The sequence below is a fragment of the Pteronotus mesoamericanus genome, unplaced genomic scaffold (assembly GCF_021234165.1).
Source record: "Pteronotus mesoamericanus isolate MK-2021 breed Mesoamerican mustached bat unplaced genomic scaffold, CSHL_Meso_final contig_42, whole genome shotgun sequence".
Taxonomy (NCBI): domain Eukaryota; kingdom Metazoa; phylum Chordata; class Mammalia; order Chiroptera; family Mormoopidae; genus Pteronotus; species Pteronotus mesoamericanus.
Genome location: NW_026555157.1, coordinates 2007566 through 2030335, shown reverse-complemented (window position 1 = coordinate 2030335; position 22770 = coordinate 2007566). Strand labels below are relative to the sequence as shown.

At 36.1% G+C, this 22770-nt stretch overlaps 1 protein-coding gene across 1 annotated transcript in view; it reads right to left on the bottom strand.

Annotated features, from left to right (window-relative positions):
- Positions 1–1866: 1866 nt before the first annotated feature.
- CD200R1 (CD200 receptor 1) overlaps positions 1867–22770 on the bottom strand; it is a 37496-nt gene continuing 16592 nt past the window's right edge. The window contains exons 3-9 of the mRNA XM_054577223.1: positions 14494–14574; positions 10606–10653; positions 7300–7617; positions 6934–7182; positions 3780–3882; positions 3162–3204; positions 1867–2465 (exon numbers count right to left, since the gene is read on the bottom strand). Coding sequence (XP_054433198.1) covers positions 2337–2465; positions 3162–3204; positions 3780–3882; positions 6934–7182; positions 7300–7617; positions 10606–10653; positions 14494–14574 — 971 coding nt within the window. The 3' untranslated portion in view covers positions 1867–2336. The remainder of the gene's footprint in view (positions 2466–3161; positions 3205–3779; positions 3883–6933; positions 7183–7299; positions 7618–10605; positions 10654–14493; positions 14575–22770) is intronic.

Below are 22770 nucleotides of genomic sequence, written 5' to 3'. Positions count from 1 at the left end.
AAGATAGTTCTGGGAATGGTCTACATTCTAACTGAGATTCGATTTAATTATTTTACAGTGGTGAACTTGTCTGGTTGGAGGCTCCATGGACCACATGAAAGTGAGACTTTGGGGAGCTCCATTCCATGCTGATGAATGGAACCAGGCTTTCGGCGGTGACCATGATGTAGGAAACACAGATGTTGCTTTATAATGTTGTGCACCTGAAACTTATATACATTTATAAACCAGTACTATCACAATAAAAATAAAGTATTGGAATTTATCCATCTTCAGAATTTTTCAAATAGATATATGATAAATAAACAAAATGCCAGAAACATGCATGTGAAGTTTAGTGCAGACATGGGTGTGAAAACAGGGGCTTTAAAATACAACCTGGATGGAGAACATAGCAAGTGTAGTTTCCAATAGGTTTGGAGGCATTGATATTCTGATGAGGTAAAAAGTTGCATGTAGATTAGCGGGTGTACTGTAAGGTTAGTGGATTTTGAAGAGGAAGTGTCTATATTTGCAAGCTCAGAGGCAAAGAAATTTCTGACTGTACCATGTTGTTGGATGGCCCTGGGAGATGGTATTTAAGAGGGAATGGAAGGGAAGATGAGACAGATGTGTACGAGGGAACATTCATGTTGATATTCTTCTATGCCCTTTAGTTTTATGGCAGCATGTGAGTTAGGTGAAATATTGCAAAGTCTTCCATGAATGGGAAGTTATGTCCTTCCCTGTAGTCCTCTCTCCATCATGTGTTAGTAAATCCTCTGTCTCTCTCCATGGAGATAGCTAGGATGGGAGTGCAATGGGGCCCCTGTCTTGTTAAATATATATCAGGCAGGAGGAAATAGCTTTGGTTATTGTCGTGAAGATGGTGGTACCCTCTCTCACATCACCATTGCAGCAGACACAAGTTTAGATATCCCTGTCCCTGAAATTCTAGTCTCATCTTTTGGACAGAGAAAGAGACTTAATTTTTCATAAATAAATTTTAATAATGTTAAAAATGATTAATATACATATTCCTAACATTTTATTCCACAGAAAGTGGAGGGGAAGGTCATGTCATCCCATGGCCATTCTCTTAACACATACACCATATTACATAGATTTCCAAGTCCTCCCTATGGCATATTTAGCTGCTTATATAGTCGATAAACATGTTATTTGATAAATACATCACAATAAAATGTATACTATAAAACACACATTTCTATTTTACCATGTCAGCAAAACTTTTAAACATTAGACATTAGAAATCAATACCACCACAGAGATATAATAAGCTAAATTCCTCATATGCATTCTCATTTCCTCTTTCTCTCTCTCTTCCTATCTCTCCCTCTTAATCTCTCTTTTTATAAACATGACAGATATAAATCTTCTTTTATTAGATAGTATAATTCTTATTATAATTTTACATCATATTTAGTAACTGGTTGATTAAAAATACAAAGTGGGAATTTTGTAGATATTAAAATAACAGTATAAGGAGAGGCACATTCAAACACCATTGAAGAGAATGTAAATAGATACAATTTGACATACCGATCAATAATAAAAATGCACAAACCCTTTGACCTGGAAATTCCACTCAAGGAAATTATAAATACACTAAAAAAATTCAAATACATATCCACAAGAAACATTCTGTATGGTATTTTTTTATAATAGCAAAACAAACAAATAAATGAAACTTAAAACAATCTCTCCATTACTAGAGTTGTAGTTGATTAAATTACAGTACAACCATACAATGAAATGTTATGTAGCCATTAAAAAGAATGAGGTAGCTCTGCTTGTGTTAATAAAAGATAAAAGATTTCCAAGACATATTGTATTATTAGCTTTCTATAAGTACAGAACAGCATTGTATCATTTTCTCATTTGTGTATTGATAAGGATATAAGTATGTATATGTAAGTATACATGTAAATATACACAAATACAACAGGTAAATAAATATGTCATAGGCACATAGAAATTTTCTGAGAAAATACACAAAACTTGTTAATGATTGTTTCTTCTGCAGAAGTATTTCTTGAGTAAAACAGTTTTTACTATTTACCATACTGAACAATTTGAATATTTTATCATGAGCATGTGCTTTCTTTGTAATAATATCACTTCTACAGAGAACTCGCTGGTCACAGCTAACATTCTAAAATTTCAACTATATAAGGATATGAAAGCAAATTCTTTAGAACATCTCTGTCTTCTAAAAATCTTTGAAAAACTAATTCCAAAATAGATCTTCCTTTCCAGAACTCTAAGAAAATCAAAACAGTAACTGTACTGTATTTTATCTTGATTCATTTCTCCTTATGCTAGATTCCAGCAATTTATAAAGTATGGAGACTCATACTATCATCTTTACTTTGTAACATCTGAGAGATCTTCAGAACCCTGTTTGTAGTATCATAGAGTGGATTACTCTTCTCCATATAACTTTCATAGGGCTGCATTTCATCCTAAGAAAAATTTCAAAGTCAAAATCAATTTAAAAAAGCCAAAAATCATTATAGAAACTACCTATGTTTTGGTAACAGGAGCCCACAGCTTTAATATCTACCAAGAGTGTTTATATTTGTGTCTCTGGGCTTATATGACCATAGAGCAAGACTTTTTTAATGTTGTATCAAAAAATGTTTATTGATTAAATAACTCCTGGTGTCAGATGATAAAGACTGAGTGAGAGTAGAGATGAAGAAGAATGAAGTGATATGAGAACTATTTCACGGAAGAGGAACAAATACTTAGTAAGCTACTGGTTAGAAGAGATTAGGGAGGAGAATAGGTTTTAAGCTTGGGTAAGAGGGAAATGATGATGGTATTTAAAAAAGAAAGTTAAGAATTAGAGATGGTTTCATAAGGGAGAAAACATCAATTCAGTTTCCCTAAAGATTAAAGTCTGAATGAAGCAAACATTGTATCTTTTGTAAGATGCAGTTCATGAAACAAAAATATGGATTTAAGGTATTATCTCAATGCAGTAATACTTGGTAGATAATTAACAAAATAAGCACAACTAACTATTAGCATTGTAAAATGAGAATTTTTGCTTTTCAACTAAAACATTAATATTGACAAAAATTACAAATTATGTGGCTAGATTTTCAAACTACATGGCTTAAAATTTACAAATATTCTTTTAAGTCTCATCTTACCTCCTCAACTGGGGTAGGATCTGTTTTCTTCAATTTACATTTTCTGTAAAAATAAAAATAAGTTGGATAGAATCACAGGAAATATTATTATTTACATTGAAAATGTAAAAACAAAGCGGTATACTATTGACAATTATGGTTCATTTTGATAGTAGCCATAATGAATCAGAAATGAACAATTAGAAATGAGTGAAGAAAACTGCTTGTAGTTAACACACACAAACAAGATAATTCTGGATTTTGGAAAAGGAAGTTAAATTATGCAACAGGAGCTTGCTGTAATAGAACATGTGTGACACCTGCTCTTTGGTACAAAAAATGAATTACAGTAATTCTTTTCCCAAATAGTAAATTAGTATGCACTGTCTTTCCCAAAATCCTGCCCTAAATGGCCTAATTCACTATGCTTTCATGCCTAGGTAAACTAGCAAAATCCCTCTCACCATTTAGAATAGTCCAAGTCTAACACCTTCAGAATATGAGAAAAATGATGTTAATTTTAACATCTTAATTTAATAAGATCATTAACATCTCAATTTTATGCAGTCAAATCCCCTTATCACAACCCCTTCCTAAACCAATAAAGCTGAAGAAGAAGAAGAAAATATCAGTCAATACCTGCAGCCAATGATTCTCAAAAGCCAAATGGATCCCATGATGACCAAGATAAAAATAGGGAGGATGATAAATAGAATTTTTAAGCTTTCTGATGTGTTGGCACCTGTATATATAGACACAAAAATACATGCTTTAATATAATTTAGCACTAAAAAGAAATGCTCCATTAAGCCATGAGAAGACATGGAGGAAGCTTAAAAGCATATTACTAAGTGCAAGAAGCCAGTCTGAAAAGGCTACATATTGTATGATTTCACCATATCATGAAAAGGCAAAACGATGGAGACAGTAAAAAAGATCAGGGGTTGCTAGAGGTTAGGGTGAAGAGAGAAATGAATAGGTGGAGCACAGAGGATTTTTAGGACAGTGAAACTGCTCTGGTGAATATGTCATTCATACATTTGTTAAAACTCATAGAATATGCACCTAGACTAAACCCTAGGTAAACTATGGACTTTGGGTGATAATGATGTGTTAATGTAGCTTCATCTATTATAACAAATGGACCACTGTGGTGCAGCGGATGTAGATAGAGGGCATTGTGTGCATGTGTTGGGGCTGGGGGTGTATAGGAACTCTCAGTATTTTTTACTCAATTTTGCTGCGAACCTAAAACTTCTCTTAAAAAATAAAAATATATTAAAAAAATAAAGTTCATATACATATACATGGTTCAAGGATGTTGCACAGTACATGAAATTCATTTCTGCAATTTTATTTCAAACACTTCTGACCGATCAATCATTAAAATAAAACTATTTTATCAATTGAGACTACAGTTTCCATCAAGACATCATCTTATGTCAGAATTTTGTTGCTCTACGGATTACTGAACGGTGAATTGCTATAGCAGAGATGTAAAATTTTGATCTCTCTGTTATAATAATAGCAGTATTTCACATCTTCAGGATTCAGAAATAAATAGAAAGTTGTAAGGGAGGTAGCTGGAGAAATCTAATTTTGAAGGCAGCAGAAGGCAATGAAGTAGGGGTGGAGCAGGCTGACATCCAATCCCTCCACCTTCCTTTAATATTTTGTGTTTAAACATGGGATTTTTCGATATTTCATTAGGAAAGAAACACGTGGTTTTACAGTTTAAAATAACAACCTTGTTTTGAAACTCTCTCCTTCATTGTGTTCTCTTTCATTGGAAGTGCGCCATCAAAAGCTAAAGATCCCCCGCAGGGAAGACATAGGAGATCCCCGCATTGTGTGGGAGTGGACATGCGGCCCCTTGAATTCTGAGATTCTATAAATATGACATCATATTGTGCTACTGGGTGGTCAGATTCCGTACATAACCAGGGCACAATTACTCTTCTCAGTAAATATTGCTAAACTCCTTAAAAACAAAAACAGCACTTTAAGAAAGAGTATTGGAAAGAGGCAGTTCAAACACATGGGTTTGTCACATCTCCCTTCTTAATACTTATTAAAATATCAGTAAAGAAATTTTTTAAAGTATACACTTGCAAGACAAAGAAAACATGGATGAAGTCAAGAACATACGACGTATTTCAAATTGTTTTTAAATGAAAAATGAACAGAAGAATGGCAAATAATTCAAAGTAAGATAAATAAAAAACCTTGGTGCCCACAGAAATTCAGGAATACTCTAGACTAAACATAGAAAAAGAGGTATATGGGAAGGGAAGATGCGGGCTAAGAGTTGGAGGCTTCTTTGAAGGTCTGCATTAAAAACAGGGAGCCGCCAAATCTCCCACTATGTGCAGCCAGGTCACTATACCTTTTGACCAAGAGAAAACAGGAAGTTTAACCCAGAGAAGATGAACTGGAGAGGCTCTAGAGTCAAGAGTCCAGACACAAACGGAGGGTGGAGATGAGGTGCCATTCTGAAGAGAGGTATTAAAGGCAAGTCGGAGTTCTGAACTGCCACACAGGCATCCCTGGTTCTCCCTGCTCTCAGAACACTGACAGCGCCGGACTAACTCCTCTAAAACAAGAGCCTGGAGTTGTTTTCTGCAGAACCTGAACAGCCTCAGAGAAAAGGCTTTCAGGTAAAGAAGGAATCCCCAATTATTTTTTAAAATTTATTTACCACGTTTTCACCCTATTGAAATTAACTGTTTGACAAGCCGATCCACAGGTAACATAAGTTCTAATCAGCTCACTTTTGAATGTTCACATTGAAATGAATGGATAACAAAGGATTACCAAAGAGTGAGGGAAAGCATCATATGTGAAAGAAAGACATTAAAACTAGTAAATGACTGGAAGGCAGAAAGAACTCAGATTAAATAGACATGGAATCAAGCAGAGGATCCAAGAAAAGAGGACGTTGAGGACGATAGCTGTGCAGTAGGTCTAACGGCCAATCTGTTCTAATTTAGAACAAGAAAATGTAAACACCCAAGAAGAGAAGTATTTAAGGGAAAAAAATGGGACCGATGGACTACCTAATAATCAAAACATAAAGTATGAACTTATCTCTTGATTTAGCACTCATCATTCATTTCCTGGTAAGGAAAAAAAAAACACCTAAAGATTTTAATATACTTGTTCCTAGGGAGTTGGGTTAGGATGGAGAGAGAGAGGTGGAGAATCAGGGAAAGAGCTCATCTTTTCATTATAAACATAACAAACAACTTGACTTTATGTGTGTGGTGATTAAAATAATATTTGATTTCTTAATAACCAAAGGGAGTAGACTGGAAGAAGAGATTAGTAAAACTGAACAACGATGAACTAATCATGAATGTTATGTTTAAAAAAGTTTAGCAAGAGCCTGAAGAAGAAAATTCTACTAGACTAAAATTTTGTGAAGAAAAGTCATGGGTGACTGTATCCTTCTGGTAAAAGTATCAGATTTTGTTTAAAGTTACACTTTATCCTTCTACTAAAACCCTACATATTCATTTAAAAGTACACTACTCAAGCCAATTTACTACCAGATAGAAATGAACATTAAATTGTTTTTATTTATATTATTAAAGATTAAACCTCATTCTAAATATGGCTTCCTACAACAAATTTCTGTATTATTCTTCTAGATACATTCTTGATGTAGGAGAAGGAGATAATGCAGAGGGTAGGGAGAACATCCTTGAGTGAAATTCTCTCCACATTCTCTGCCTTCTTACCATAAATCATCTGTAAGATTGGAAAGATCAAACACAAGACTAGAATTACTTACCTTCTTTCAGCTCTATGGACCTACTCCAGTTGCGAGCCTCGTGGGAAACAAAGCAGGTCACGGCAGATACATTGCTCTCTGCCCAGAAGCATGTACTCTGGACAGTCACTGTGCCATTTTCCCAATATTTATGCTCAGGGACACAATCTCCCTCTGGGGTCCAGAAGATATGAGCAGCTGGCTTCCCTGCAACTGCCTTGCACACCGCAGTTCTATTCTGGCTTTGAAACAGGGTCACCTCAGGGGTCACTGCAGAGATGGAGGAGAAAATGCTTTAGTCTTAACACATTAGATAGGGAACTTAAACAGGCATTTATTTCTTTCCCAAATCTGGTTGTCTGAAACAACGCAATGTATGTCCCTTACCTAACACTTGGAGGTAATATCCACGATGGAAATTCCCATCAGGTGTTACCACTTGACACATGTAAAACCCCTCATGAGCGATGACCACTGGATCAATCTGAAGGGCAACATTCTGGTCAGGTCTGTAGGTCCAGGTTATTCTCTCGTCAGTACAGTTTGCCTCTGCGGTCTCATTTTTATCTCTCCTGTGGGCTTTGATGCAGGGAGGCTTGTCTCTGAGGATTATTTCCCATGTTGTTACAACTGCTTTTGTCAACAGGACAGGAGGGCAAAAGAGCACAGCCTTTGTATCCTCCAATACAGTTAGGGAAGTATTAACTGGACAACATAGACACACATACAAAGAATGGTAAAAGGAAAGCTTAGTAAAGAACTTCATGTGTTAAATTTTCCATAACACATTACATAAAGTTTTACTAGAACACTGCTGGTGGTCCTAATCCAAGTTATTAGGCTTCTATTAAAAAATTAAACATTCATAAAGTATATATAACATATTAAACCGAATTTAAAGATTAACTCATCTTCTCATATTATGAGTTATTAGGTCAACAGTATGTATTACACGTGTGAGACATTTTTTCAAGTATTTTGAAATAAATTCAGGAGTTTCAATTTCTATGGAAAAAAACAAGAAAACAAAATTCTCAACTGAAAGACAGGACAATGAATCTTTTCATCAGAGACTATTATATTTTATAACTCAAGCTCCTCAGGGTAGAAAATGGAATAAATAGTGATATGGCTGTATCCTTCTAATTTTGATGAGAGAAAATAAATTAGTAATATCAAATCCAAATGCTTGCCCCTAAGGATAACACTTCAGACAAACACAACTATGGAAAGTAAATAGTATTAAAAATAACTAAGATGGCTTTGGCCATGTGGCTCAGTTGGTTAGAGCATCATCCCATATACCAAAAGTTTCTGGGTTCACTCCCTGGTCTGGGTGTATATGGGAGGCAACCTATGGATGTTTCTCACATCTCTCTCTCTCCCTCCCTCTCTTTCTCTCTCTCTCTCTCTCTCTCTCTCTATCTATCTCTCTCGCTCTCTCTCTCAAATCAATAGACATATACTCAGGTAAGGATTAAAAATAAAATTAAAACTAAGATGACATTTAGCTTGAATAAGATAAAAAAATGGGGGCGGGGAATAAGATAGATGGCAAAATCAGATTTTCCTTCCTTCAATACTTCTTGTTACTCCCAGAGTTCAACTGTAAACTTTCATCACATATTTTGTTCCCATATAATCACTCTAATTATGAGGATTAAATATAGATGGTGACTCCTTTTCTCCATCTTTTAAAGTAAAAATTAAGCCCGCAACCTGCAAGTAGTATTCAACATGGAAGCTCACATTTTTCCCATAAATTGACATAATGTGTCCATGACTGGTAGGGGTTTGCTGAGAGGTGATGAGGTGTACCTGCTGCAACCACCTGCAACAGAGGTGTCCATAATTTCATCACTTTAACATGAACCGAAACAGCTGTGCTGGGGCAAAATTTTTACATCAGCTGAGCTTGCTTGTGCTAAACTCTGCATTTGATATCTCTCCTTTCCTCTGTTGGTGTCACCTGCCTCTTCTGTGATGTACTCAGGCCTTTGAATTTTACAACCAATGATCATTTAACTAGGTGGGGAAGAGGGAGGATTTTAACGCAGATCTGAGTGGCAGTTAAACTCAAGCAGATGGCATCCCCTTACAGAGGGAAACTCCAACTTGGCAAAGGCTTAGAGGCGAGCAAGACATGGCTTGTTGGGAACAACTAGAGTTAGATGTGGGTAAGCAGACATGTGCACAAGGAAAGAGGCTGAAGACAAAACCAGAAGGAAAAGACTTGCGAGGAAGCAAGTTGCGAAAGCCCTCTTATGTTCTCACAGGAGTTGGAACTTTAGCTCGTAAACACTACAAGGCTTTCATCTTTTTGCCTCATATTTATCCTCTGGATCTGACTCTATTTTCTAGAAAGAAAGTACTGGCCAATCATAGAGACATATGCATTTTAACAGGGCCACAGTATCCAAAATAGTAACTCCAATGGTGAGGAATCTAAGCACAGTGGATGTTCTTTCACCTTCTTCCTTTCTATAACTTTCAATCAACCACCCTTCTCCTTTATGATAGTTCTTGCAGAGTTGCTATTATTTCACCCTTTCTCTGCCCCCCTTTTTCCTTGTTAATGCCTGTACTGATAATGTACAATGGCCAGTCACTCCCCTGTACTCGGTGGGTTTGGCACCTGTCTGCACAACTATTCTCCATCACTTCCAATCAGCTAGAATGATTTCACCTCCTACTTCACTGAGGAGAGAGAGGGTAGATTCTCGTATTTTCTCCAGAACCAGCACTCAGAGCCTGTCTTACCTGGATCCTTTGTCTATAAATATCTCCTCCTCTCACCCAGCCTTATGCACACAGACTACATCCAATTGACCTTTGGGCATTGCCATTCTTTTCTCACTACCATCCTCTAGTTTAAATCCCCATCGTCATGCACCTAGATCCTGCAAAAGGCTCCGAACTTCTGTCTCTGTCTCAAAACTCTCCTGTCTTCAGTTCACACCTGACACTAGAATGATGAACCAGGCCCATCATTCTATAAAACAGATGTGATTCACTCAGCTCAGACACCCTTCAGGGATCTCTCACTTCCTGAAGAAAACATTTAAGTGCCTTTATATTGACTTTGAAAGCCCTTTCTCAAATTGACTCACCTTTCCAATCTTATCACTCCCTACATTGCTCCCACCCTTCAGAAAGAAAAGACCAAGCACAAGTGCATTTATATGTCTTCCCTCACGTTGTTCCTGTGGTCTGGCGGGCCCTGCAAAAGTTCTTCGTCTACTATAATACTCGTCTTCCTTTAAGACCCACTTCATGTGATGCACCCTCTGTGAAGCCTTCTCTGAGCCTTGGTGCTAACAGCTCCCTCCTCCAGACTCCTGGTACACTTGACATGATCACACTGCTCATGTCTGTGTGCCCCCAGAAAACTGAGCTCCCTGAGGGCTCTCTCACAGTCTTGTTCGTCTTGCTCATCTTTGTGTTCCCTGTAAAGCCTAGCACAGTGCCTGGGGGAGAAAGCTCCATAATTTCCAAACAGAATTCGACTGCTTTGCGGGAGGAGGGGCAGTGTCATTCAGGGTCCCTCCCACCACAGCATTCAGATCACCACATTCCTATACTGGGCACCAGGCTGGCCCTCAGACCTACCACCGACTATGTTTCTAAGAAAATTCAACACTCTCTTTCTTCAGTTTTCCCTCTAAAGGAAAAAAAACAAAAATAGTATATTACCATCTGCAGGAAGTTTTGAATGTTTCTGCTTCCCGTCCACAGAAGAAGCTAGAAAAATATTTAGAGAAAAGTAAATGAAATCAATTTCAGGTAGTTCAGTGAAGGGGAAGCCACTATTTCTCCACAAAACTTATATACAACTTGATAGAAAATTAGTTAACCATAACTAAATTACATTAAATGACTTACCAAACAAATTAAAGTTATTTCATCACTTAATGAAATAATATATTAACGTTTGAAAATTACACTCATAAGCTATTAATCAATGATTTCCCATTTATGAGACACCTTGTTTAGTACTTGACTACTATTTTGTCTAAGGTAAGCCTGCCTCTGTCCCTTCCCTAGCCACAGTGGATTGGCCCATCATGGGTACCTCACATGAGCTAGGCTAATTACTGTGATTTAAGTTGTTTGGTCCAGTCATGGTCCCCTTACCCAACTGATCAAATTGAATATCTTCTTTAGAATTCTGAAACCAGAACTGAGAATAATAGTTCATTCTTCTTCCTTCACCATTTTTCCTACTGAAATGGTTAATTTTATGGCAACTCGGCTAGGCCAAATTTCCCAAATATTGAGTTAAACAGTATTCTAGGGCTTTTTCTGATGATATTTTTAGATGATATTGACATTTAAATCAGTAAGCTTAAGTAAAGCCAATTAATGCTTTATCAAATGTGGATGGGCCTCATGTAATCAGTCAAAGGCCTTAATTTTTAAAAATACTAAAAAGAGACATCAACTTCTGGTCAAGATGGAGGCATAGGTAGATACACTATGTCTCCTCACACAACCAAATGCATAACAACAACAAATTTAAAAACAAAAAACAACCAGAACTGCCAGAAAAATCAAACTCTATGATAGTTCAACAACCAAGAAGTTAAAGAATAAACATTCATCCAGACTGGTAGGAGAGATGGAGATGGGCAGCTAGGGTGGAGAGGACATGTGGCAAGGTGGCACCTGGAGGACCAGGCAAATGAGGTGGCTGCTGGCAGGCTAGGTGGTCCCCCATATGTGTGGAGATAAACTGGGAATAACAAAAGGGGAGCAAGACAGTGCAACCCAGAGTTTCAGCACAGGGAAGGAAAGTCTCAAAACCCCTGGCTGTAAAAACCTGTGGTGGTTGCGGCCATGGGAAAACTCCCAGCCTCACAGGAGTGTTCGTTGGCGAGACCCACAGGATACTAGAACGTACAAAAACCCACCCACCTGAGAATCAGCACTAGAAGGGCCCAATTTGTTTGTGGGTAGTGGGGGAAGTGACAGAAAACAGGGAGAGACCCAGGAAAGCAGCATAGTTTCCTCTCTGATCCCTCCCCAACATACAGTGCCACAACGCAGCAACATGGGTCTCCACATCCTGGTGAATACATAAGGCTCCGCCACTTACAATGTAACAGGAGTGCTGAGACAAAGAAATATGGTCCAAATGAAAGAAAAGATCAAAATTCCAAAAGAAATACAACTAAGCGATGAAGAGATAGCCAACCTATCAGAGTTCAAAACACTGGTAATCTGTATGCCCACAGAAATGGGGGAGTATGGTCGCAAAATAGAAGAAAGAGAGAAGGCTATGCAAAGTGAAATAAAGAAAAATATATAAGGAACCAACAGTGAAGGGAGGGAAACTGAAATTCAAATCAATGATTTGGAGCAGAAGGAAGAAGTAAACATTTAGCCAGAACTGAATGAAGAAACAAGAATTCAAAAAAATGAGGAGAGGCTTAGAAACCTCTGGGACAACTTTAAATGTCTGAACATCCAAATCATAGGGGTGCCAGAAGGAGAAGACAAAGGGCAAGAAATTGAAAACTAATTTGAAAAACTAATGGAGAACTTCCCCAATCTGGTGAAAGAAATAGCCTTCCAGGAAGTCCAGGAAGCTCAGAGTCCCAAAGAAGTTGGACCCAAGGAAGCACACACCAAGGCACATCATACTTACATTACCCAAGATGAAAGATAAGGGGAGAATCTTAAAAACAGCAAGAGAAAAGGAGACAGTAAGACTACAGCTGATTTCTCAAAAGAAACCCTACAAGCAAGAAGGGGCTGGAAAGAAGTATTCAAAGTCATGAAAGTCAAGGACCTACGTCCAAGATTACTCTATTCTGCAAAGCTCTCATTTAGAATGGAAGGGCAGAGAGTGTGCTTCCCAGATAAAGTCAAGTTAAAGAAATTCATCATCACCAAGCCATTATTATGTGAAATATTAAAGGGACTTACCTAAGAAAAAGAATATCAAAACTATGAACAGTAAAATGACAATAAACTCACAACTACCAACAACTAAACCTAAAAACAAAAACAAACTAAGCAAACATCTAGTACAGGAACAGAATCACAGAAATGGAGAACATATAGAGGGTTATCAATGAGGAGGCCGAGGGGAAGAATGGGGGAAAAGGTACAGGGAATAAGAAGCATAAGTGGTAGGTACAAAACAGAGAAGGGGAGGTTAAGAATAGTATAGAAAATGGAGAAGACAAAGAACTTACAGTATGATCCATGGACATGAACTAAGGTTGGGGGGCAATGCTGGTGGGAGGGGGGGTTCAGGGCAGAGAGGAATAAAGGCGAGAAAAAATTATACAATTGTAATAGCATAATCAATAAAATTTAGTTCAAAAGAAAATTGACTTCCTGGGAAAGGGAATGCTGCCAGCAAACTGCCTTCACATTTGAACTACATCTCTTTTCTGAGTCTCCGGGCTGCTGGCCCAACCTGCAGATTTTGGATTTGCCAAGCTTTTATAATCACATGAGCCAATCCCTTAAAATAAATCAATCTCTCTCTCTCTCTCTCTCTCTCCCCCCACACGCTCACGTGCGTGCACACACACACATGCACACATATGTTGTTGTTCTGGTTTTTGTTTTGTTTTTGAGAAATCCTGACTAATACATCTACATTGGGAATAAAGAAACAGAGGCAGAATGGGGTGGTGGGAGGTGTGGGATAAAGAGATAGAGAGAAAAAAAATAACAGTCTTCACCTAGCTCAAATTTCTAATTCCATAGTTCTCGAGATCCCCATGCATCCCTTTCTTTGGGTTTTACAGTGAGGTATTTCTGACATCAAAGTAGCCCTAATCTACTTGAAATTTGATTTCTGAAACACTTCTGTTTTGTGGAATTGTTTTTTAAAACAACAATGATTTTAAAAATATTCCTTATCATTTAAGGGCTTAAAAAATTTCTTCTTCTGGGTTGAACCATTCTATAAGCATTTATGAACCCTCTGGCTATAAAAATATACTCTTGCTCCATTCTAATTTTGCAGCCAGTTCTACCACATTAAAAAATAAACAAAGAAATTCAGTGAAGGTCTTAGAAATGAACAGCAAACAGACCTCTGCAATAATCTGGTTTTTCTAAGCAGCTGTTATTTAAAGCATCTAATCAATACTCCTGTGCCCTTTCTTTAATTTCTTCATATGAAACCAACTTGTCTTTTTTAACTTTATTTTTTATTGTTTCATTGTAATGGGGACTATAACAGATGTCCCCATTGCCCCCCCTTTGCCCACCTCCACCCAGCCCTCAACTCCCTCCCCTCTGGCCACCACCACACTGCTGTCTGTGTCTACAGGTTATGCATTGTATGTTCCTTGGCTAATCCCTTCACCTTCTTTCTTTCAAAAATTGAGTGAAAAATATTTTGAACATTGTTTAGTGATTATATTCTTGAAATAGTAATAAATAAGTGGAAAAATAATTTCAGAATAAAAAATTTACCAATAATCTTAAACATAAGTAGTATCTTTAGACAATACAATCTATAAATGCATACTCAACAATTAAACATCCTAAAATGTAAAAACTGTACAAGTGTCAAGCACTCTCCTATTAGAATTATCATTAAAAGATGAGCATTACCCAAACTGTTATTGTTCTGGCCCATTTGGTGCGTTGAGTTGCTTGATGTAGCAAAACTTCCCATTCCTGCACTTATGTACCCTGAAATAGGGTAGAGAGAGAAATATATATTAGTGTTTCTGATTCCTAGTCAAAACCACATTTTTTTCACATTCTTGAAGCCATTTTTGGATTGCAGTTGTCAATGAAAACACAAATTATGACAGGCAACAGAAGTCTCAAAAAAAATTGTGCCAGTATGAACTTTTGGTCTGATCTTCCTGCCTGTTTGTTATCCTCTTACTTCAAGCCCAGAATGCCTCTCACTACCTTCCTGTCTTGATATTTAAATCAAAGTATTTCTTCCCCCAGGCTTATATTCAATTAATCGATCTCTGTGGAGAAAGGATTTTATTATCTGTTACAGATTTTTAGGAACTAATGACAAGGTAGGAAAAGATTAGTAGTGTTGTGTTGATTAGATGCTGGCATGAAACAAAAAAAGGGTTTTCCTAAACATTGTTAAAATTACAATATGTGAACAATTATCTATCAATTTCATATTTTACAAGGCAAACTCTAAATGGCAATCACTATAAACATATTTTGAGCAGTAACTACTGGCAATGTACTTGCTAGGCACAGAAACACCATAATAATAAACAATACCTCTTCTCTCTAAGAGCTTAAGGTCCAGGCCAGGAAGCAGCTATGTAAAAAATGATAATGTAAAGTTTTCAGTGTAATGATAGAAGTATGCATAATGTCCAGAAGTTAAAAAGAAGAGACATTTAATCTAAGAGAGTACACATGAGAGATTAGGGAAGACTCCTTACAATAGAAGATATTTGAGCTGGATCTTAGCAGATGAGGAGCTTTCCAGGAAGATACAAGAAAAAAGAAAATTGCACACAGAAAGAATGGCATTTAGAAAAATGTGTAAAGTCACATGGGATTTTCAAAGAACTACAAACATTTCAATATTGCCAGAAAGTGAGAAAAATTGGGTGTGTGATTAGAGTTGAGGTTGGATATTGGCAGGCTCTAAGTGTGGAAGGCACAAGCTCCTAGATAGTTTTCACAGTGAAGTGATACACTCTGAGTGCATCTACAGTGAGCGTATCTGACTAGCAAAGAGAAACATTTTAGGATAAAATTTAATGCACAGTGCTTTTATGGAGAAATTTTGAATCCAGTGACCCTCTTGGTTACTATTTTCTTTAATAAAACATTCTTCTAAAGCAATACTTTTTGAGCACTTACACTTAAAAAACAAGTCTTTTTGGTAATTTGCTTATTTTTTTTATTTCAATCTCTCTATCCTGACAGGTATTATTATCTTCATTTTACACATAAAGAAATGTAGACTCACAGTGATGAAACAATTTGGCCAAGGCCACCCAGCATTTTAGCTGCTCCAGTTGCCCCATTATTCTTACACAGGCAGGTGTTAACTGCAGTGACTAGAAACCAAGGTTTGGCTCTTAAGAAATATGCTAGGATATATAGACTATCCAATGCTACATAAATTGAGAGTTGATGAAGCAAGTCCAAGCCATATTTTTATGGGAACACTGAAAGACAAAAAACCTGGAAAACTACATCAAATGGCAGGTCCATAGAATCAGAATTATCATGGCCTGTAGATTCAAGCACATGAATTTTGGATCAGAACTGGAAATAGTTAAGAGAATTTGAGAAAATTGTACAAATTCATGGGTCAAACCCATCACTCTTTCACTAAATTGAGAGCAGGGGTGTTCACCTGTGTTGTTCTTTCTGCATTCTCAAAGCTTAGTAGATTGGCTTACACAGCTTCCTGCATGTGGCTGTCTCAAGCTGGGTTAAAAATAAAGGTCAACACAACCCTATAGCAAACTGGACTAAAGATATCAGCAGCTACTTTATAGGAAAAAAAGTGCAAATGTCTCTTAATCATATAGAAAGATGCTCAACACCATTCATGCAGTAAGAAAAACGCAATTTACAACTATATATAAATACCATCTTTCACCACCAAAAGATTGTCAAAATACAAAATTTTGACAACATACTCTATTTGCAAAGCTGTGGAAAGATAGGAATGTCTATAGACTGCTGATGAGAATGTAAAATGTTACAACTTTAATCAAGGAAAATTTGACAATATATAGAAAAGTTACATATTTATTTTCCTTTTGATCCAACAATATCAGTTCTTGGAATCTATCCCAAAGATGCACTGGCAACAGTATGAAAAGATTATATACACAGGACTATTCATTCAACATGGTAATGGCAAGACTTTTAGAAATAATCCAAATAGCCACCCATAAGGAATTAGTTGTCTAATCCACAGTACACCCACAAAATGAAGGACAATGAAACTCTTTAAAAGAATGAGGGATAGCTCCATAAACAATTATGAAGTGACATCTAAGATACATTTGTTAAGTTAAAGAAGTAGGATAGATAAAAGTCTATATAGTATGTTATTATTAATCTAGGACATGAAGGGAGAGATATAAGTGAGTGTGTTTTGTTTCTTTTCTTGCTTATAATTTCAAAACAAAAAATAAAATGGGACAGGAATAGAAATAAGATATCTCTGACTGTACTTGATTTTATAGAATTGACTTTGGAACCATATAACCATTTTACATAATTATAAAACATAATCAAATTTTTGTAAACACTAAAACTATTTTAAAAATGATGCAATTGAACCTAAGTGCATGTAGAGTTGGTTGGATAATCACTTATAGAGGAACCACCCAAGTGACTTTTAAAACATAGTGATGTCACTGTATGCCTCTATGGAACATAATGACAAAAATGCAAAACAAAAACTATTTTCAATAATCATTTTCTTGATGGCAGTGTTTGGTATTTTTATTCTCAAATTGGTCTATATGTTTTGAGAGATAAATAAAAGGAGTTATTACATTGGCACCATTCAATCTTTCAATGTGGGAGAAAAGTTATAGATGTAAAAATGAATAAATTTAAGTAAAAACCCTAAGTACTAAATTTGAATCAAAAATATCAGTATCAACTTATAATGTGTTTTATCTTTTAAAATACAAATTCCTGCCTTGACCAATGTGACTCAGTTGGTTGGGCATTGTCCTGCAAAGTAAAAGTGCCCGTTCGATTCCTGGTCAGGGCACATGCCTGGGTTATGGGTTCAGTCCCCAGTCAAGGTATGTATGAGAAGCAACCAATTGATGTTTCTCTTTCACATCGATGTTTCTCTCCCTCTCTTTCTCCCTCGCTTCCCCTCTCTCTAAATAAATAAATATATTCTTTAAAATACATATTCCCTATATGCAGCTAAGTTATGGGTGAATTCATTACATCGCAATAGATAATTACTAATATGGCTACCAACTGCATTAACCTACTGACATTTTTAGAACCCTCTACCCAACAGCTGCAGAATACGCATTCTTTGCAAGTGCACATGGTATATTCACCAACTTTAATCACATTCTGGACCATAAAGCAAGTCTCAAAAAACTTTTAAAAACTGAAACTGTTTTTAGAAACCTCCAATTATTTGGAAATTAAACATGTTTCTAAGTAAGTTGGTCAAAGGAGAAATTTAAAAGGAAATTATGATTTTGAACTGAATGATAGTAAAAATATGAGGTCTGTCTGGAAAAAGTCCAGCCATCATTACTATCATGAGAATGGTTTGCATAACCTCATTGTAATGTGGCAGCCAAGGAGAGTGGACTGGAATGCACATGCATGAACAGTGAAGACTTCACTGTACTAGTCAGTGGGCATGGTAGATGCCATTGAGTGAGCATGTATACTGTGTGGCTGTCACATTCAAAATGACTGAGCAATGAGAGCAATGAATCTGCATCAAATTCTGCATCAAGCTTGAGCATTCCTCTTTGGAAACTATTCAGATAATTCAGGAGGCTGCAGCTATGGGCAACTCGAATTGGCATCTTCATCACAACAACATGCCCACTCATGTATCATGTCTCATGCAGAGTTTTTTTGTGAAACATCAAATCACCCAGGTGGACTTAGTCCTACTACAGCCCAGATATGGTGCCCCTACAACTTCTTGCTTTTTCCAAAACTAAAATCACCTTTGAAAGGGAAGAGATTTCAGACTATTGATAAAATTCAGGAAAGTATGACAGTGAAGCTGATGGCAACTGAGAAAACTGTGTGAGGTCCCAAGGTGCCTATTTTGAAGGGAACTGAGGCATCCTTGCCCTGTGTACAATGTTTCTTGTATCTTCTTCAATAAATGTCTCTATTTTTCATATTGCATGGCTGGATAACTCCTAGACAGACCTTGTACAACACAAAATTTGTGATTTGCAGCTAAAGCAATGCTTACAGGGAAAATAATAAATTTTTTAATTTTATTTTAATTTATTTTTTCAAATACATTTGTCTCTGCCTCCCCCCCACCACTTTCCCTTGCCCCCTCCCTCCTTCCCTCCTTCAGCTCTTCCCCTTTGGTTTTGTCCATGAGTCCTTGCTATATGTTCCTTGACTTTCCCCTTCCCTTCCTTTTCCCTGCCCCCCTCCCTCCTTCCCTCTTGTCTCTGTTGATTTCTTTTCCTTTCAGTGTTGCTGGTCTTATTTTCCTTGCATCATTTCCTTATCTTTCCTTGGTTAGGTTTCTGCATGGCAAAAGAAAACATCAGCAAAATCAAAAGGGAGCCAACCCCATGGGAAAATATATTCACTAATGATACATCAGATAGAAGTTTGATCTCCAAGATATATAAAGAACTCACTCGACTCCACTCCAAGAAGACAAACAATCCAATCAAAAATTGGGCAAAGGACCTGGGCAGACACTTTTCCAAGGAGGAGCTACAGAGGGCCTAGAGGCATTTGAAAGGATGCTCAGCATCACTAGCCATCAGAGAAATGCAAATCAAAACCACCATGAGGTACCACCTCACACCGGTCAGAATGGCCATCATAAACAGATCAACAAACAACAGGTGCTGGCGAGGCTGTGGAGAAAAGGAAACCCTAGTACACTGTTGGTGGGAATGCAAACTGGTGCAGCCTCTGTGGAATTTCCTCAAAAAGCTGAAAATGGAACTGCCTTTTGATCCAGTGATTCCCCTGCTGGGACTATACCCTAAGAACACCAAAACGCCAACACAAAAGAACCTATGCACCCCAATGTTCATAGCAGCACAATTTACAATAGCCAAGTGTTGGAAGCAACCTAAATGCCCATCATTAGATGATTGGATCAAAAAGTTATGGTCCATATACACAATGGAATACTACGCAGCAGAAAGAAAAAAAGAACTACTAAACTTCGTGACAGCATGGATGGAACTGGAGAGCATCATGCTAAGCGAAATAAGCCAGGGGGTGAAAGACAAATACCATATGATCTCACCTATAAAGGGAAATTAATAATTTTAAATGCTATTTGAAAAAAGTGATTAAAATCCATCTAAAGAAGCTAAAAAAGGGTAAGTGCACAAATCAACAAAATAAAAATGAAGCAATATGAACATTAACAAAATCAAAAGCTAGTGTTTTAAAAAGATCCTCAACATTTATAAACCAATGGCTAGACTTATTATGAAAAAAACGGAGACAACACAATAATATCAGGAATGAAATAAGGGACACAATATAGATAATACTATACATTTATGAAAAGTCATAAAAGAATATTAACTACTTTATGTTAATCAAATCCAGTAACTTAGATGAAATGGACAAATTCACTGAGAAGCATTCAAAGCTAATTTGGGACTAAAAAGATCATCATTCGAATAGCTTTATATCTATTTAAAAAATTGAATTTGTTAATAAAAATATTTCCACCAAATTGGCTTCACTGACAAGTTTAAGCAAATACTTAAGGAAGAAGTAATATCAGTTCCGCAAACAAACCCCTTTAGAAAATAGACAAGGAGGGAACACTTCCTTCCTCACTTTATGAGGGTAGAATTAACCATATATCAAAAGCAGATAAACACATTACAATGAAAAAAAAAAAGACCTGTAACCTTGATAACCATAAGACATAAAAATTTTTCACAAAATAATAGCAAATAAAATCTAGCACTGTTTAAAAAGAGTAATACAACATAATCATATGAAATATCTCCCACGAATGCAGGTTGATTGTAAAGTTAGAAATCAATGACAATTACAATATAAGGGGAATAAAAAAGGAAAACAAACATGAGCAATTCAACAGATGTAGAAAAAATGACACAATTTAGCATTCATTCATGATTTTTAAAAGTCTAGGAATGGAAAGAAACTTCATACTGTTAAAGAGCATCTATGAAAATACCAAAGTTTGTATCATTTTTAATAATGAAATATTTCCCTCTGAAATCAGAAACAAAACAAGAATGTCTGCTCTTAGTACTTCTTTTCAACATTGTACTAGAGGTCCTAGTCATTGCAATAAAGCAAGGATAAAAAAAAGGCATATAAATCAGAAGCAAAGATACAAAACTCTTTATTTACAGATGACATGATTCTTAGGAATCTATAAAACAACTGGGAGAACTAATCGAATATAGCAAGGTTGAATATAGTGTAAAATGTTAATATTTTAAAGCAATTGTGTTTTTATATACTAGCAACAAACAATTGGAAAATGAAATTTTAAAAATAAATTTCATTTACAATATTCAATAAGACCTTAGGAATAAATTTTATAAAAAATGTTCACGGCCTACACACTGAAATCTACAAAATATTACTGAGTAAATTAAAGAAAACCTATGTAGATGGAGAAAATACCTTGGTCTTGGACAGAACAACTCAATATTGATAAGAGGTTAATTCTCTTCAAATTGTTGTATAGATTCAATATAGTCTTAATCAAAGTCTGGTAGTCATTTCTGTAAAAGTTGAGAAGATGAGTCTGAAATTTACATGGAAATGTAAACTTAGAATAGCCAAAGCAATGTTTAAAACACAAATAAGATTGGAAGGCTTATACTACCTAATTTCAGCTTTACTGTGAAGTTGCAATAATCAAGGCTGTCTGGCATTTGTTAACGGACAGACATGTACTTGAAAACAACAAAATGGAGAGCCTAGAAATAGATGCACACAGATATGGTCAAGCAATTTTCAACAAAGCAATTTAAAGAGAAAGCAGTCTTTTCAACAGCTGATCATGGAATAATTGGATATCTATAAGAAAAAAAGAACTTTAACCTTTAGTTAACACTATACACAAAAATATACCTTAAATTGAATTATTGACTTTAATGTAAAAGCTAAGACTTTAATACTTCTAGAAGAAAACATAGGAGATAATCTCTGTGACTTTGACATATACAAAAAGATTGCTTAGAAAATAGAAAGAACAAACTATGAAATAAAATTAGATAAAAGGGACATAAACATCAGATTTTAATACACATAACATTAGAACATGTACCCACATAAATACAAACAAAACAAAGTACAAACAGAAAAAAAACCCATAACACTGAGAAAAGGAAATTTTTCCATCTAAGTCAAAATCGTCATAAGAAGTAAGACTGTCTTGTGATTTTACTACTAACGAAACCTCTTACTCACTTTGAGCACCATAAATTTCCTTTCCCAAATCATCAGTGTCATCTGCCTGAGCAAGCACATACCACCCACGCCACAGCCATTGTCTAGGCATGACTGCGCAAACCCACACTCCCAAGGCTTCCTCCAGTAGCAGGGAAAACGGCTCTCAGCAACAGCACATAGTTTCCCAGTGATGTTAAACAGTTTTTTATCTTTTGTAAAAATCCTGTGCTCTGCTGTGCTATACTACTAGAAAGTTATAGACAGGCATTCTGTTATTTGACCCTTTCCAATAAAAACCAGTAATAGTTTTTAACCAAAACAAAACTTATATTATGCCATACTTTAAAACTTTTATATTTACTTAATTTATTATTTCTAATGCGTAAAGGTGAGAAACTAAAATGTGCAAGATTTCCTGCCCTTTAATTCATTCATGTTTGAGGGAGATACAAACAAAGGAGTAAGGAGTCTGATAAATAAATTCTAAGCTAAAAAAATCCTTAAATTGGGGCAAAATTGTAGCAGAAAATATTTGCCTATGCTCTAATAAGATGACCATATTGCTGTAAAAGAGAACAATGTGGAATAGTTTTGTGTCTACATTTCTTTTGGTATTTCTCTCCAGGATTTAAGGCCTCTATGCCAGCACTGAAATAATTAAAAGTCATTCTTTTTGCTTATTAGGACCTTCACATCTTTATTTGTCATCTTTATTGTTATTTATCATTTAATGAACTTACTACTTTTAAAAAACAATACAGAATACATTGAAAT